The 17,245-nt window shown below is 32.7% G+C and overlaps 2 protein-coding genes across 2 annotated transcripts; both read right to left on the bottom strand.

Moving 5' to 3' along the window:
• Window positions 1-2,866: 2,866 nt before the first annotated feature.
• On the bottom strand, window positions 2,867-5,727 carry LOC143236235 (protein FAM200C-like). The gene is made up of 2 exons (XM_076474514.1): window positions 4,777-5,727; window positions 2,867-2,920 (listed from the first exon to the last, which is right to left on the bottom strand). The coding sequence occupies exons 1-2, from the start codon at window positions 5,725-5,727 to the stop codon at window positions 2,867-2,869; spliced, it is 1,005 nt and encodes a 334-aa protein (XP_076330629.1).
• A 74-nt stretch (window positions 5,728-5,801) lies between these two features.
• On the bottom strand, window positions 5,802-6,350 carry LOC143236234 (protein FAM200C-like). Its single transcript, XM_076474513.1, has one exon. The coding sequence runs from the start codon at window positions 6,348-6,350 to the stop codon at window positions 5,802-5,804; it is 549 nt and encodes a 182-aa protein (XP_076330628.1).
• Between the last annotated feature and the right edge of the window lie 10,895 nt (window positions 6,351-17,245).

The raw sequence follows: 17,245 nt of genomic DNA, 5'->3' as shown, positions 1-17,245 counted from the left end.
CCCCGTCACTCCAAAAACTCCCGCCATTTCAGTCGTAGGGGCGTTATAATGTTATAATGTCAATTCCACTATTCGTTGATCAAAGAGTAGCACAAAAGTTGTCGGTGGGTGGTGATGACTAGCAGCCTTCCCTCTAGTCTTACACTGCTAAATTAGGTATACGGCTAGCGCAGATAGCCCTCGTGTAGCTATGCGCGAAATTAAAAAACACAAAACAATGAAATTGGGTATAAGGAGCATCGATTGAGTTGACAGATGTCAGTTGGTAAGGAATTACGGCACTCTAGGTCATCAGAAAGTTGTTAAACGGAGCGGTTTCCTTCTCTTCTTCAGGGTATGGAAAGTGCAGGACCTTTTTTGATTATAAAATATTATTATCAAAATAAGTGTAAAAACTCAGAAAGAAAGAGTCTTTTTGGTGTAAGTTTTATAAAATGGATATAAAAGATAGCAGTTTAACAGAAATATAGGAGGAAAAGGAGAAATCGAAAGGGAATAACGAATAAACAGAGACAGAGGCGATTGAAGAACTGATATTATACTAATATTGCTTTTCTTTAAAGAGGGGAACTACGCATTACGATGTAAAGTAACTTACAATAAAGTTTAAATCCGTTCTAACGGAGAAACATCAAATTTAAATGGAAACTAGCTTAGGAAAGAAGCTGTCCATTAAAATTCAGACAATATCTTTAAAGTACTTTAAATCGGTAACGGGCAGCATTGACCATAAATTCGGGTATCGATCTCTGTGGCTGTAATAGCACAAATTGTTCGTTGTGTAAATTCATACTTAACAACAAATAAAGTAACCAATTTTTAAAATCTTTTTTGAGGGCAGCAAAGACAAAAATCTCATACATTAATAGAGAAGACCAAATATGATTACTATAGACAAGCTGGGTGTGGTCTATTGTGTAGCATGCTCAGACTTTCAATAATAGATTCATATTTCGCAGTTCATTGTCACAAAAACACATTATGTACTTTGGGGCTATGAGTCAATTTTATGTATAACGTATTAAAGGTATATATGAAGCATAAAGTATCATTTTATACTTTTCTAGTAGTTTAAACAGAGTACCAGCTGAATGATTTAAAAGAAGAAATAAGTATCATCAATGCTACATATTATTCAAATCTTATATAAATATTAGCTCACAATATTAGTAAAAGACAACAAAAAATGTAGGATAAATATACGTAATTACACACGGGGATTTTACCTTCCTATATCTGTAATTTATCAACTACAGAGAAGCGTGAAAACAATTTATTTCTGATTGCTTAAACAGAAGAACGTTTGTTATGTTAATGCGAGCTAGAGAAACTATCACACCGAATAAAACTTATAAGTTAATTTTATTGGTTATTGTACAAGGAAAGTTTAGAAGAGAATACGAACTAAAGCTACGGTGCGTTAAAATACACTATTATTCTGAATCAAAACACTTTCAATTTGCATAAAGTGTAGTTAGCTTTCAAATATTTGTTGTTATTTTTTTTAAAGGAAAGCTACAATGGGCTGTTTGATGTTCCACAAGGGGCCACATATATTTTATATCAATATAGATAATAAAAGCATAATTAAATGACATGTCGTTGTTTTCTTTATTTCCAAAATGTTATTGTACTGATGAAGAAAACAAGTCTTTGGGTAGTATGCTATTTTATATGAATTAAATGTTTATTTGACAAATATTTAGATTCGATGTATGAAGGTATCTTGTTTTCATAATAAATTAATGGTAATTATTAATGAACTAAAATTATTTGAAATGTTATACAATTGTTTTATTGCTTTTTCCCCCCTTCAAATGTAACTAGTATTCACCAGTGACATCCCAAACTGAGAATACACAATACAAAGTGTTATGTTGTTTTCACAGAATAAATTGTAGAATGAAATACAATAATGAACACAGCGTAATGTAGTTGTTTCGGACGATTCAGAATGGTTTTCAAGTGCGCTTTTTTAATTTTTAAGCCTATTAATTTACTATAAATGAAGTAACACTCTCTTTAAGTATAAACTAATGTCAGTACCTGTTGACAGGGGGTTAGATAATGCGAGAAGATTCCAGAACATCTTAAAGTACATAAATTACGTTTCTGGCATCGATATCGTATCTTAGTAAGATAACATGTTTACTAAAGCGAAATGTATGCATAATTTATCTAACTGAAATCAGTAAATTAAAACTAGTGCTACGTCCGGCGATGAAATGTCTTACTACCATCATTTCAAGTTTCAGTGATGGTCGCCTGAGATTACACTCTGGTTATCATACATAAGTAATGGGTTCTTCATCGATTTTACAATAAGAAAGTATATTTATTTGTTTTTATAACGGCAATCTTCAACATTTAATCTATTACTTTGCCGGTTTTGTGTTTTCAAATTTATTAAGGCCCGTCATGGTCAGGTTGAAAGGAATTCAACTTGTAACATGTGGGTCGAGGGTTTAAATACCCGTCGCATAAAAGAATGTTTGTCCTTTCTGTCGTTAGAACGTTGTAATGTGACGATCAATCTCACTATTCGTTGGTGAAAGAGTAGCCCAAGTGTTGGCGGTGGATGGTGATGACTAGCTGCCTTCGCTTTAGTCTTACACTGTAAAATTAGAGACAACTAGCGCAGCTGGCCTTGTGTAGCTTTGCGCGAAATTCAAACAAACAAACAATCAGATTTATTATAAATATAACACAAGTATGGTCATGCTATCGTGTTACTCTCTAAATATCCTTTAAACATTTCAGAAGAAAAACTGCATATAATATTTATTGAGGTTACGACGTTTTCTTCATCGAATATTTTAACTAATTTTAATCTACAGAATTACCTTAGAAAAGAAGTATTAACAATTTATGGTTTAATATGTTTTCGCACTGAGTGAATCCATTCTTCCAGTAATTCAAGCTAAGAAAAATATCATATATTAGATGAATACACGAATTTTATGTTAAGAAGTGCATGCCTGATAATTTATTGCTAGTTGAGATGTTGATGTTTATATAGATAGATGGAATTACAAACATATTTCAAAGTATATTATGAGTAATTATATATTATGTCGAAATGCTCAGTGTAAGCTTATAACCAGTGTTGTAAAACTTAGTTGATGTAACATTGCAATAAAGCTGTGTTATAATTTAAATCACATCATCCTTTATTTTTCAAAGATAAGTTTCCAGTAAGATGAGTACTAACATGTAATAATTCCTTAGTGGTTATTAGTCGCTGTCAGTTACTACTTTTTGCACTCGAAACTTCGTTATCATAAAACTGTTTAATGATCTAATAAGTAGAAAGTAAACACGATCAATGATGAATAAATTCATAAAACATCAAAAAAGTTGTAACTTTGTTAATAGAATTGGTGAAGAGAGAGAAAAAAAAACTTATCCATGCTACTTGGTCCATTTATGATCAGCCTTAATTTTTACTTCACCACTAGCACCACGCTAGTACAACGGTAAGTCTACGGATTTACAACGGTAATATAAGGAGGTTGATTCCCCTCGGTGAACTCACCAGATTGCCCGATGTGGCTTTGCTATAAGTAAATACACACACATTTCAATACTAAATATTGTGCTACATTCGAGCAATTTCAGAGGTGTTTCTTAATCTCTTAATACATAGTAGACTATGTACAAAATAAATTCAAAGTTTCAACAAAATTCGAGTAGTTAATGCACCACCAAACTTCAATATATATTTTCAAAAAGGGAAAGTAATTAGAGTGAAACTGAAACCAGTTAAGACATCCCATTGGGTTAATAAACTATATATTTCCTTAATAAGCACGTATTCATCAAATCACTATTGTTTGCTGATAATATTGTGTTACTGACATAATTTACGTACATTATGTTACTTTCGTGATATAATGCGAGTAACAAAACAGAGTTTGGATATAGAAAACTAACTATTAATTAAATTTTATTTTCATATATCCTATTACTTCGATTTGAAAATATTAGTTTATTTTGTCACAAACTAACTTGTTTGTTCGTTTTTGAATTTCGCGCAAAGCTACACGAAAGCTATTTGCGCTAGTCGTCCCTAATTTAATAGTGCAAGACTAGAGGAAAGGTAGCTAGTGCTCACTATCACCCACTGCTACCTTTTGAGCTACTCTTTACCAACGTCACATTACAGCGACCCCAAGACTGAAAGGGCGAACATACTTGGTGCGACGGGGAATCGAACCCGCGACCCTCAGATTACGAGTCGAGCACCCCAACCACCTGGTAATGCAGGGATTTTTGTAAACTAGACAACTCTCAAGTCTCTTGAGGATATTTTGTATCAATAGATGGCAGCATAATCAAAAGGTTTTCTTATGACAGATACAGTGGTTCTTAACCTTTTTCAGTGTTTGCACCCCTTTCAAATCAGTAATCATTTCTCGCACCCCCTGGAAACTTAAATATAAAAAAAGCTAAAAATACAAAGTTGATGTAATCAAAAATTTTTTTTTAATCTTCATACATACAGCATACCTTTTTTCAAGACAAAAATTCAGGGTACATAATGAAAAATTAATTTCAATTTTGTTAATGATGTTTTTATTTAGACTGTAATGCACAGTAAACTTAGTGACTTCGTTGCTGCTGTTTTTTCTCTATGATGGCATCAAATCTTGGCGTCTTTGTACTGAGTGCCACTCGCATGTCATGTTCAGAATTCAGCCGATTTCTGCATTTTGTTTGGATGTGAAGTAGACAAGAAAATCCTTGTTCACACAAGTAAGTAGTTGCAAATGGTACCAGCACTTCAAGAGCTTTCTTCGCTAATGCAGGGTATGCTTCCAGCTGAGAAGCCCAGAAGTGTTCCAGCTGACTATTGGTGAACTCCATTTGGATTTCACGATTGTGTCTAAGGTCGATGAGATCTTCCTTGATGCCGCTGACATCTTCCAAATTCTGCATGAAAGGATTCAGGATCCAGTTGTCATAGGTTTGCAGCTCTCCACACGAGAAGTAACCCTCAAATGAAGTACGCAGCATCTGCATATGTTCAACAACTTTTGCAACAAAGTGTGGATGCAGGGTAGAATTTTCTGTCACTGTCTCTTCCAGGCAGGGGAAATTTGCCAAATTCCCCATCTTCACACGCTTTATCCACAAGACAAGTTTTTCTTTGAATGCAGCCAATTGCGCGCTTGCAGTCACAATGTTGAGTCCCCTTCCTTGCAGAGAGAGATTGAGTTCATTGAGAGCTAAAAACACATCAGCCAAATAGGCAAGCATCTGAACAAAACTAGATTCTTTGAAATATATAGCCAGTTCTTGTACCCTTTCACGGAGAAACTGATGAATTTTTCCTCTCAGTTCAAACACACGAAACAGCACACGACCACGTGACAACCACCTCACTTCAGTGTGGTACAAAAGAACAGTGTGTTCCTGACCCATTTCCTCACAAAGTGACTGAAACAATCGATGATTCAAAGCTCGGCTGCGAATAAAGTTTACAACCTTGACACAAATATCCAGAGTTTTCTTGAGATCTGGAGGCAATGTCTTTGCTGCAAGAGAGTGACGATGAAGAAAGCAGTGAGTGATTTTCAGATTAGGAACTTCTTTCCTCATTAATGCAGCAAACCCAGAACGATTGCCCAGCATTGCTGGTGCACCATCTGTACATATTGAACCAATTTTGTCAAGGTGAAGTTCGTTTCTTGAGAAAAATTCTTGTATTTTGTTAAGCACATCCATAGCTTGTGCAGTTGTCTTTAAGGACTGACAGAAAAGGAAACTTTCTTCCACTTTTTTCTCCTTCACGTAACGAACTACTGCCAATAGCTGACAACAGTTGGATACATCTTAACTGGACTAGCCTTGATGTCAGCTACAACTTGTTCCAGGATGTCAACACTCATGTCGATGATTCGGTTATGGATTACATCATTTGACAAAGACACTTGTTGGAGATTCTTCTCAGCTTCCTTGCCGAGAACAATCTTTGCCATTTCAAGAGCACATGGCTTGATCAGTTCCTCACCAATTGTATGGGGTTTCTTTGATTTAGCAATCTGGTATGCAACTTCATAAGAAGCACGCAGTAAAGGTTTCTCTGTTGGCGAAAATCCATAAGTCGGCAATGTGCCAACCTGATCAAACCTAGCTCTTTTGACCCTTAATGTCACAATGTCATTTCCTGCATCCCTGCCACCATGTTTGTTCTTGAAATGTTCATCAAGCTTTGATGGCTTCAAGTTCGCATTGGAGAAGAGTGTGCTGCACAGGATACACTGTGTACGTTGTGTCCCATCCTTCTCTGTAGTACAGGTGAAACCAAACTTGACATATTCGTCATTCCACTTTCGTTTCTTCGACATACTGCAGACAAATCTGGAAAAGAAACACATTCATGTGTAGGTGTTTTCTTTTTTTTATGAATTATCTCTAAAATATGTGATGGAGAGACTGAAATACCTGGTTTAATCAGTAGATTTGTAGGCATGACAATACATTCTATGAAAATATTGTAACGGCTACACTGCTACAGTGATGATGTATGTTATTTAAACAACCCATCGCTCATTTAAATAAATGTGTAGAAAGCAAAATCTGAAATAATACATAACCAATCTTCCACCCTACTGTTACGCATCAGAAAAAAAAAATAACATTGAAACAGGGAGACCATAACTCACGTGTTGATGGCACGGATGGGTGGTGTGGACTGAGACGTGATGATAACCTCCCTCTCTCTCCGTGTTGCGCACGTGTCCTGTACGCGTCCCTTCCTCGTCTATCCAAATGACATACCCGTTTGTTTACCCTGTATTGGAATCTGATGCAACTTTACCACTTCATTAGGAAATCAGGTTTACGTTTAACTTTATCTCGGAACACTGCTGAAGCAAAAATGTTTCTTCTTAGGAGAAATATAAAGCATACTCTTATGTAAAAATATAGATTTGCTTTAATTATTCATGGGCATCCTCGCACCCCTTGGGAATCATCTTCGCACCCCCTAGGGGTGCGGGCACCCCTGGTTAAGAACCCCCTGAGATAAACTATCACTGTCCATGTCAGACTTCGATGAAATAAGTTTCTGAAAGTAGAAACCTTACAATTTACATTAAATCATGAATGTTTTTCAAACTATTGATCCATGTTTTCTTATTTTCACTGAGCTCGAATTCCCCAAAGTTACCTAGTTCTCTACATGCTGAGATACATATGTGTAAAGAACATTCTAGTCTTCCTTTGTATGTATTTCTAGAAACAGTACAATTAGGTTAGTACATTATATTTTTCACCTTACAGCTCGAGCTTGACTAGAGCTTGTAGGAGTGAAAAGTACTCTTGTCCGTGTGAAAGTTCTGTACGTAAACGTTCTGTGATAGTTCTGCATCATATTCTAACTGTAGGCTGCATTTTTAAACCGCTTTTCTTATATTAATGAGAGCATTACTAATGAGTGGAAAAGTTAACACTGAAATTAGTTTGTTTCTTTTCTTGTTCGATTTATTTTTGTAGTTTACGTATACTTTTAAAAGTTGTTCTGGGTATAATAAAGTGTTCTGAGGCTAGCTAAGGCTTCTTTTATACAGTTTTAATGTTGTTTTTCCTTAATGCACTTATCGCTGTATCTTTATCTGGATAAAATGATAAGTTTCTCCGTGATACTGCGGAGGTGGAATTTTAACATTGATTTTGAGAGCTCTTTGATGAATGTTATTTTGCGACTTATTTTGTGACTCGTGTTATATAGTTGTTCATTTTGTTTCTTTAATGTTTTGATTTTCAATGCTTTCATCTTCATTTTTAGCTTTGTGGTGTCTTTGCAGACAACATTATAAATTATTTTCCGCTGTGTGTTGAGATATTGAAGCTTACATTTTCATTAAGATACACATTTTAAGAGCTGTTAACTTTTGTCAAAGAACGACAAGTCATGGAGATGAACCTCGACGGATCCTTCTACAATTACAGTAACTAGGCCTCAGAACCCCCTAGTGGCACAGCGGAATGTCTGCGAACTTAAAATAGAAACTTGGTTTCAATAACCGTGATGTCGAGTACAGACAACCCCTTATGTAACCTTGTATTTAATTATTAACAAAACAAACCGTCTTTATTTATTTTTATCAGTTGATAAAATTAAAAACAAACATAAAAGGAATTGTTTCATTCTCTCAACACATCATTTAGTTAGGACAGTAATATTTTTTTAATGCTAACGTTTAAGGTTGACATTACCTATGTATTTCCTTTTATTACTGCATGTACTATAAGAATGATGTCGAGACGCGCCTGTTTATCCGTAAGTAATTTATTTGGACTCTATTCTCTGATACGACTAGTGTATAAAGAACAATACTGAACTCCAAACATAAATTAGAACTCTAGAAACCATGGCTAACATATCTATTGAAATGAATTACAATATTAAAAGAAAGCTATATGTTTATATATATATATTATGGATTCACATAAAAAAAATTTAACCTGTAGGTCGCTGGTTCGAATCACCCTCTTGCCAAACATGCTTGCCTTTACAGCCGTGTGAGAGTTATATGTGACGGTCAATCTCACTATTCGTTAGTAAAAAAGTACCCCAAGAATAGGAGCTGGTTGAGGATGACTACCTGCCTTTTCTTTGGTATCCCACTGCTAAATTAAGAACAGCTAACGCAGGTAGTCTTCGTGTATCTTTGCGCAAAATTCCGAAAACAAACAAAATTTAATTAGATACATTTTAAAAGTTTACTGTTAAGTGCACAGAAAAAATGTACTTCATTAATGAATTTGTAGGATTGACAGTCAAATGCTGTAGCTCAACACAAGAAATCAAAACATAGGGTTCTGAGGGAAAGCTCTGACAAATGTTTATTTAATCACAAAATTTCTGAGAGATTATTGAATAGAATTATTAAACTAAAAGAAATCATATTTGCGTGTCAGCATTGATCATTATAAAACTCCAAGCTGTACAGCGGCAAAATTATTAACTTTTAAACTTTTATAAAATTTCGATTTTCTGGTCTCGTTAAAATTTACAAAGAAATGTTTTCTGAATTATAAAGTTCAACGGATTTCGTTTTCTTGTTTATTTTCTGTAGTAACGAACTAAAGAATTGTATGGTTAATTATTTTACTAAAAGCGTTTAAAAATATCTGAAAATATGAGTTTTTAATGTTGTAAATAACCTTGTCACTCTCTTCTTTTAAATATTTGTTAAGAATAAGTTATAAATTTCACTTGCAATGCTTGATATTAATGATGACCTGAATGCTTTTTAAATTTACATATTTTCTAATTTTTCTCAAATAAAACACAACGAAGTCAAATTTAAAAAATAAGGTCTCGATTATCCTAGCAAACTCCAGATATGAAAACTCTATTAAATAGGAGGTAATTTTTTGGTTTTCTTTGTCTTCTGTCTGATATGGCCAGGTGGTTAGGGCGCTCGACTTTGAATCTGAAGATCTCGGGTTTGAATTCTCGTCACATCTAAACACCCTCACCCTTTCAACTGGTGGGACTTTGTAATGTTACGGCCAAGCTTCGTTGGTGAAATAGTAGCCCAAGAGTTGGCTATGTAATTTCCCTCTAGTGCTAAAATACTAAATTAGGAACGGTTAGCACAAAAATCTCTCGTGTGGCTTTGCGCAAAAATTCAAAACAAACAAATCTTTGTTTGCTGTAGAGCCATATCCAATAATATCAGATAATACTTTATTTTGATAATAAAGTATTATTTTGATAATTTTGATAATTTCCTTTGAAAATAAGGAATATGAGTATTCCTTAGTGGTAACTTCCATCTCCCTCCCTAGACAATTCCAATCAATCAAACTCAAAGTAGTAAAGAAATAACCGTGATGTATTGAGCTCTATACAAGATTAGATATCTCGTGTTTCAGAAGTCTTTGATGAAACAAATCTGTCCTCGGTGACAAGTCAAACAAGTCTTTCTTGCATCTATACAGTAATCATCCGTATGTATCTGTTTCTATCTACAGTTATTCACATAGCTGCACAAACTCGCACCATGATACTTAAGGAGACTTTTGTTTCGGCTATAACATCACAAAACCGTCCAAGAACACAAGGTATAATTTCGATATTAACATAACATATTGGTAAAGTCATTGAAATGCACATCCTTTTAAACATCACTGAAAATAAACACTTTATGGGTGTGTATCTGTTATCAATACCCCATAACACTTATGGTGGGATTTTCTAGTGTTTTTTCAGTTTAGATAAGTATCCAAACAAACATATTGAAAATTGTCTTCCTTCTTAAAATCATTAAAATCTTGTTGTATTTTATAAAGTTTATCGAGCTACGAAAATGCTTTCAAATACATCAGTTTTTCAACTCAAATATTCCTTATTTTTATTTACTGAAAACGTGCTTCATAGAAAATATAAACATTTTGGTTTATTTCATATAATATAAATAAATTAAATAATTGAATTGAGATTACCGTGTTCCAGATGCAGAATAAAATTAGATTACGAAAACTTTGATGTATTAAAACAAATAAATTTCCATTATTACTAATTAAAATTTAATTAAGGTGTTTCTTTAACTTAATATCATTAAGTGAACCTAAAACGATGGTGTGTCCTCTAGAAACGAAAACATATGCGAAATGTGAGAGTTAAATATACGTATTTATTTGTATCGAAAGTTAACAAGCATATTAAATCATTAAATTTTAACTTTGAGAATACCGTGTTTCAGATTCAGAATAAAATTAGATTACGAAAACTTTGATGTATTAAAACAAATTAATTTCCATTATCACTAATTAAAATTTAATTAAGATGTTTCATTAAGTGAACCTAAAACGATGGTACGTCCTCTGGAAACGAAAACATATGCGAAATGTGAGAGTTAAATATAAGCATTTATTTGTATCGGAAGTTAACAAGCATATTAAATCATTAAATTTTAACTTTTTAAGTTGTCCACCATCTCTTACTTTATTATAGATGCTTTTACCCGAAGAAACATTTACTCTGTTTGTAATTAACAACACTATATGAGAATTATGCATATACTACAAAATAAAATCGAACTGCAAACTGAAAATACATTAAAAAAAAATACAGATAGGGTCTTATAGAAGCAAATAGTTCTGTGAAGTTAAAGCACAGTTTGTGCACAAAATCTGTCAGAAACAAATGTGTTTTACCGATACTTTTATTGAATATAAATATCAGTTGTTGTTTTCTTTTACTGCAGATGAATTACTGTTTCCTTTATTTATAGCGTTATTTATTACACATATATATATATATACATGCTTGAAGTAATTTGTGGTACAACAACACTTTACGCTAAACGTAAGGTTTTGATCTAGAGCAAATACTGTGATGAAAGTAACTCACTAATACATATTTTTCATGTAATATCTGTGACGATAAAAAAACATCCATGGTTGTATGATATGCATCGAAGCGTGTGAGAAAAACTTTCTACAATTGTGATACTTGGTATGTTTTTGTTTTTCTTCAGAAAATACCTTTCAAAGTGAAAGCGAAGAGAACTTATTGTATTTTAAGTAGACGAATCTCCTTAATATCCATTTTCAGTAGAGAGCATACTTTCGCTATTGATTGAACTCAGATGATTTTATTTAAATACATTAAGAAATGTAACTGAATAATTCATCAAATGCTATATAAATGGGGTTATCACAACTGAATAAAAAACAAAAAATAATCAGTATTTTTAGTGAACAAGTAAGCTTCGATTTGAATATACTGATTACACATGTGTTGGTACTTTCACAAAACAAGTGCACTGGAACATGGCCTAAAGGAAAAATGTAATTTATACTTTTCCTGAACGGATACATTTGATATTTTATTTATAGGAATAAAATTATTTTATTGATATTTTTATTGCAGGAATAAAAATATTTTATTGATATTTTATTTAGTAAGTTGATTTTGAATCTTCAATAGCAAGGTGAGAGGTGTTGATGCGAGTTTGTGTTATCACGAATCAGAAATGTTCATTGTTATATTATAAATGAACTAAATGATTTGAATCTTGACTAATTCTATGATAATATTTTTTATATTTTTATTGAACTAAATTATTTGAATCTTGACTAATTGTATGATAAATTTTTATTTATATTTTTACTGAACTAAATTATTTGAATCTTGACCAATTGGATGATAAATTTTTGTTTATATTTTTACTGAACAAAGTGAGTTAAAACTTGACTAATTTTATGATAAATTATGATTGGTATTTTTAGCTGAATAAATTGTTTTAATTTTCGCTAAAGAGATGAGATATATGTTAATGATATTTTCATCATATAGGTTAATTTTTATCTGGGCTAAAAGAATCAGAAATGTTGAATTGTTACTAAATAAATTTGTTTTAATCTTGGCTAAATAGATGAAAATTATTGAGTGTATTTTACTGAAGAAGTTGATTTATAGCTTGGTTAAACAGGTTAAAAATAGGTATTTTTGCTAGACAACTTTCTTCGAATTTTGACAGGACAAGTATTTTTACTGACAAAGCCTAAAATGAATCTAGGTTAGACATATGAGAAAACTACTTGATGGTTTTGATGGATAAGTTTATTTCAAACTTGGCTTAAAAATTGAAAACTAGAATTGTAATATTTGTTGAACACGTTGACTTGATTATACAGATCAGAAATATCACGATATTTTTGATAAACAAGCTATGATGAATTTAGTTAAAATTTTCAGAAAATATATTTTGTTGTTACTTTCCAGTTGAGAAGTATTTGTAACCATATAAAGTGGCAATAGTATACAAACATCTTGCAAAATTTCGAGCATTCGTTGATAAAGTACAGTGACCATATAAGGATACTTCCTCTTTTATGTGAATACCCGTAATTTTATGTAAACTTTTCATAATATCACGTATAAAACTATGTTATCTGTTTATGTCAACGATCAAACCAAGGGTTCTATTTCTCTCGATGGACACAACAGATAGTCCGTTTATAGATACATACAACATATAAAGCAAAGATCAAAATGTGGATTTCGTTATGAGATTCAAGAGAGCTAAATTTAACTTTGTTTAAGTCGTGTTTTTACAACTTGAATATATTCTTTTTTATTTCTATTTGAAATATTAATGCATACTTATAGGTACACACACATATATATATTTAAACACATGCACACTTGAACTTACATGTATAAAAATTTATCATTAATCTATGAGATCGTTAACAAGTTATAAAATATGGAGAATACTTTGTGGTATTGTTATAAATTATGGAAAATACTTCAATATATTGTTTCAAATTATGGAGAAGGCTTTATAATATTGTTATAAAGTATTTAGAATATGATGTAATATTGGTATTAATTAAGGATTACTTTGTGATAATGTTAGAAATAAAGGAGATTTTTTTTTGCAATGTTATTATTAATTAAGAAGAGAACTTTGTAATATTTTTATCATTATTACATTTTATATTGCTGTGGAATTTAAGTTTTCAAACGTATATTTATGTTATTCCATGGAATAATTAGTTAAAACTCTTTCTTTTAAAGATAGATTATACGTGATTAATTATCTATAAAATTATTTAGCATGATAGTGTTTATTTGTCAGTTTTTGTAACTGAAGTGTTCCATAGGGACATTTGTATTGATACTTGGTAAGACTTTCTCAGCTTTTCACGGGTAACATTTCATGCAAGTTGATTAACTTTAGATTTTAATTTGCATGAGATTAGGTAAAGTTGATGTAATTTTTACAGGGAGTTTAAAATAACCTGTACAATTACACTACCTTATCTGATCAGTACATAGTTAATGGTAAAAGAACTTATCAGAGATGAATTAGATGATAAAATGTTGAAGACAGACTATAGGACTGCTGATTAACTTTAATGTCACATTCAAAAGATCCAATAATTAACTTATTCCAGCAAGAAAATTCGCAACCTTCCACCACTGTTTATCAGAGCTAGTATCTTCACAGTGGTGTACGTTTGTTTGTGTACATAACTGAAGAGCTAAAGTTGATTGTGTTGCAGCTTCTGTTTAATCGTTGTCGTTGTTTAAACCAATTTGCATATCAGAACGCTGGAACTTAGTATTGTAACCTATCGCCAATCCACTGCGGCATAAAAACACGCTAACAAAGTTAAGGTGTTGACACAATCCGCCATCTGTTTTGATCGACAGTGTTCCATAACTCTATTAGTTATTTTTGCATATTTCGTTGTAAGAATCAAAATTAAAGCAGTTAGAAAAGCGAAACTGTTAAGAAGAAACAATATATATGTAAGCATTTTGTCCATTACTTCAAGCCAATGTATTTTTTCTCTAATCTACCGTTTTCATTTCCTACTCCTAATGTAGCTGTAGTGAAATATATATATATTTGCGTGTTTTCAAGACTAGAATATCCATAAAGTTTTTTGTTTTACCTGAAATTGAAAGAAAACACCACTCACACTATAATTATGTTTACCTCTAATTTAATATATACCCTTGTTGGGTAATGAAAATTGCCATTTTCGTTTGAGTTTTCAGGTCCTACGACTGTAGATTTTACTTCCAAGATGATTACCATGGACGAATTCTAAACAAACGACTTCTCAAATGTTATCGTGAATTGAAAGAGTGCGATAGCTTTAAAACGAGATAAATGGTTTATATCGTATGGTGCATATTTTATTTACTTGGTCGTTGCTAAGTACAAAGATACACAACAGGCTATTGGTGTTCTGACAATCGCGAATATCAAAACCCACGTTTAATATTATAAGCCTTACCGCTGAGTCAGCGCTGGACCATATGATGCACAACGAGTTCGTTAACTTTATTGTTTTGAAACAGAATAAGATTGTTTGTTTGTTTGTTTATTTGGAATTTCGCACAAAGCTACTCGAGGGCTATCTGTGCTAGCCGTCCCTAATTTAGCAGTGTAAGACTAGAGGGAAGGCAGCTAGTCATCACCACCCACCGCCAACTCTTGGGCTACTCTTTTACCAACGAATAGTGGGATTGACCGTGACATTATAACGCCCCCACGGCTGGGAGGGCGAGCATGTTTGGCGCGACTCGGGCGCGAACCCGCGACCCTCAGATTACGAAGCGCACGCCTTAACGCGCTAGGCCATGCCGGGCCAACAGAATAAGAAGAAATAGTCTTATGCTACTGTTTTTCTTCATGAGAAAGTTGCGAAAATATGATAATGCTTACTTTGAAAGCTCTACATTTTATACATTGGTATGAATAGTAAACAACCCTATATAATATGTCTTTACTGAATGATATAAAAACTAAAATAGTCGTTAAAGCAGCTTTTCACGGATGGAAATGCACTTTGAATATATGGACGTTTTGGATATTCAGATATGAAACTATTCATAAAACAAGGGTTCATGTGATTTGAAGAAACTAAAACAATATTTATTTAACACGAGAAGTGTAATGACCAAACGCGGATTAAAATCGTGGTTAGAAATTTACTTACTGAGGCCACTTAAATTATTACATATGTGTTTCCTTAAAGAGTTGCTGAAAACAGTATTGTATTTATTGTACAAGTTATCAGGATACCTTAGAGTAGAACTACTTTATCCATTTCATTTGGTACTGGCAACTTACCGTTATTCAGTATTCCTGTACTACACTCTTAAAAAAACCTTGCGTACAAAAATATATATGATCTTGTTCGCAATTTTCAAATTTCTGTATCTGTCAGTTCATCAATTTCATCTACAGTAAATAGATTACATATAAATATTTCACTTAATAGCGTGTGTTTAAATCTAGAAGATTGAAATCAATTTTTAATTCACAATCTCATCACCAAAGTTATGAAACTGTACGTGTAGTAGTAGAAATATGATTCTTATCCATCTAGTTTATATGTATAATAACAGCAGGATAATTCTTATCTAGCAAGGTTATTTGTGTAGTAATGGAAAGCAACAGTAGAATGATTTTTATCCAGAAAATCTACATGTGTAGTAGTAACAGCATAATTCTTATTTAGCAAATTTGCATAAGTGATACAAACATGATGAGTCTTATCTATCGATTCTCTAAGCGTACCAACGAGATGACTCTTATTCAGAAAGTCTATATGTATAGTAATTAGGCAATAACAGTAGAATGATTATTATATGTGTGTATAGTAATACCCAGGATGATTCGTATTATTTGTATGTTTTTTTTCTTGCAAAGCTACACTTGGGCTATCTGCGCTGGCTGTCATTAATTAAATAGTGTAAGACTAGAGGGAAGGCAGCTAGCCATCACCACCCGCCGCCAACTCTTGGGATACTCTTTTACCAACGAATAGTGGGATCACGTTATAACTACCTAACGGCTGAAAGGGGAGCATGTTTGGTGTGACGGGAATTCGAACCCACGACCCTCAAACTAAGAGTCGGGCATCCTAACCACCTGGCCAAGGCGGGGCAAATTTGTAATAACAGCTGTATGTTCCATATTCAGTTAGTCTGTATATGTAGTAACAGCAAGCCTATATGTGTAGCAGAAGCAGGATAATTATTATTCAGTGATTCTATATGTGAATTAGCAGCAGGGTTATTTTATTTTAACGAACCTCTCTGTATACGTGTGCGCGCGCTGCTATTAATAAAAATATATAAAAACTATATTTCTGTGTCGTTTTAGCCATGATACCAAGCGAACGTCTTCAAAACCCAAAATTTATTATAAAAAAACTTTGAATTTGTCTGTTCTGTCTATTCAAACCGGATTACTAATCTTTGCTTGTTTTGTTTGTGATGTAAGTTCAAAATAAATTCAAAAAAGAATATTTAGACCATTTCTATACAGCCTTATTTTAGTTTTCACACTTTAAATGCTTAGAATTAGCTAAACACCTACTGAAAGATCTTATTATAATAAAAACTATAGCACAGATGCAAAACCGTTTACAGTATAATTTGATAGAGAAGCAATATATTTTACCCAAACTTTTCCCAGACAATAGCTGTGCTTATAATGATAAAATCTGGTTTCAATCTCTGAAGGAGACACTACCCAACTAATTCATTGTGTAGATTTATTCCAGAGTAAAAAACAAACAACTATAGTTAGTAAGAAAGGTAACCCGACCTCCAACTTTGTGGTTTTTTATTGTTTTGTTTGTTTGTTTTTGCTGCAAACACTTTAAAACATACATTAAACAATTCTATGACCTTGAAAATATTGGTCTAGATGTCGATATCTTTTTCTATATTGAGCTTATTTTCAATTTA

This window comes from Tachypleus tridentatus, chromosome 13, assembly GCF_004210375.1.
Source record: "Tachypleus tridentatus isolate NWPU-2018 chromosome 13, ASM421037v1, whole genome shotgun sequence".
NCBI lineage: Eukaryota > Metazoa > Arthropoda > Merostomata > Xiphosura > Limulidae > Tachypleus > Tachypleus tridentatus.
This window is presented reverse-complemented; position numbering and strand designations above follow the sequence as displayed.

Bases quoted from the DNA above. Each gene is read 5' to 3' on its own strand.
- LOC143236235 (XM_076474514.1), bottom strand. From the start codon at position 5,727: ATGGATGTGCTTAACAAAATACAAGAATTTTTCTCAAGAAACGAACTT. The intron at 2,921-4,776 runs GTACCATTTGCA...TATTTTTCTTAG, and splicing joins AGAAAGCTCTTGAAGTGCTG to CTTGAATTACTGGAAGAATG.
- LOC143236234 (XM_076474513.1), bottom strand. From the start codon at position 6,350: ATGTCGAAGAAACGAAAGTGGAATGACGAATATGTCAAGTTTGGTTTC.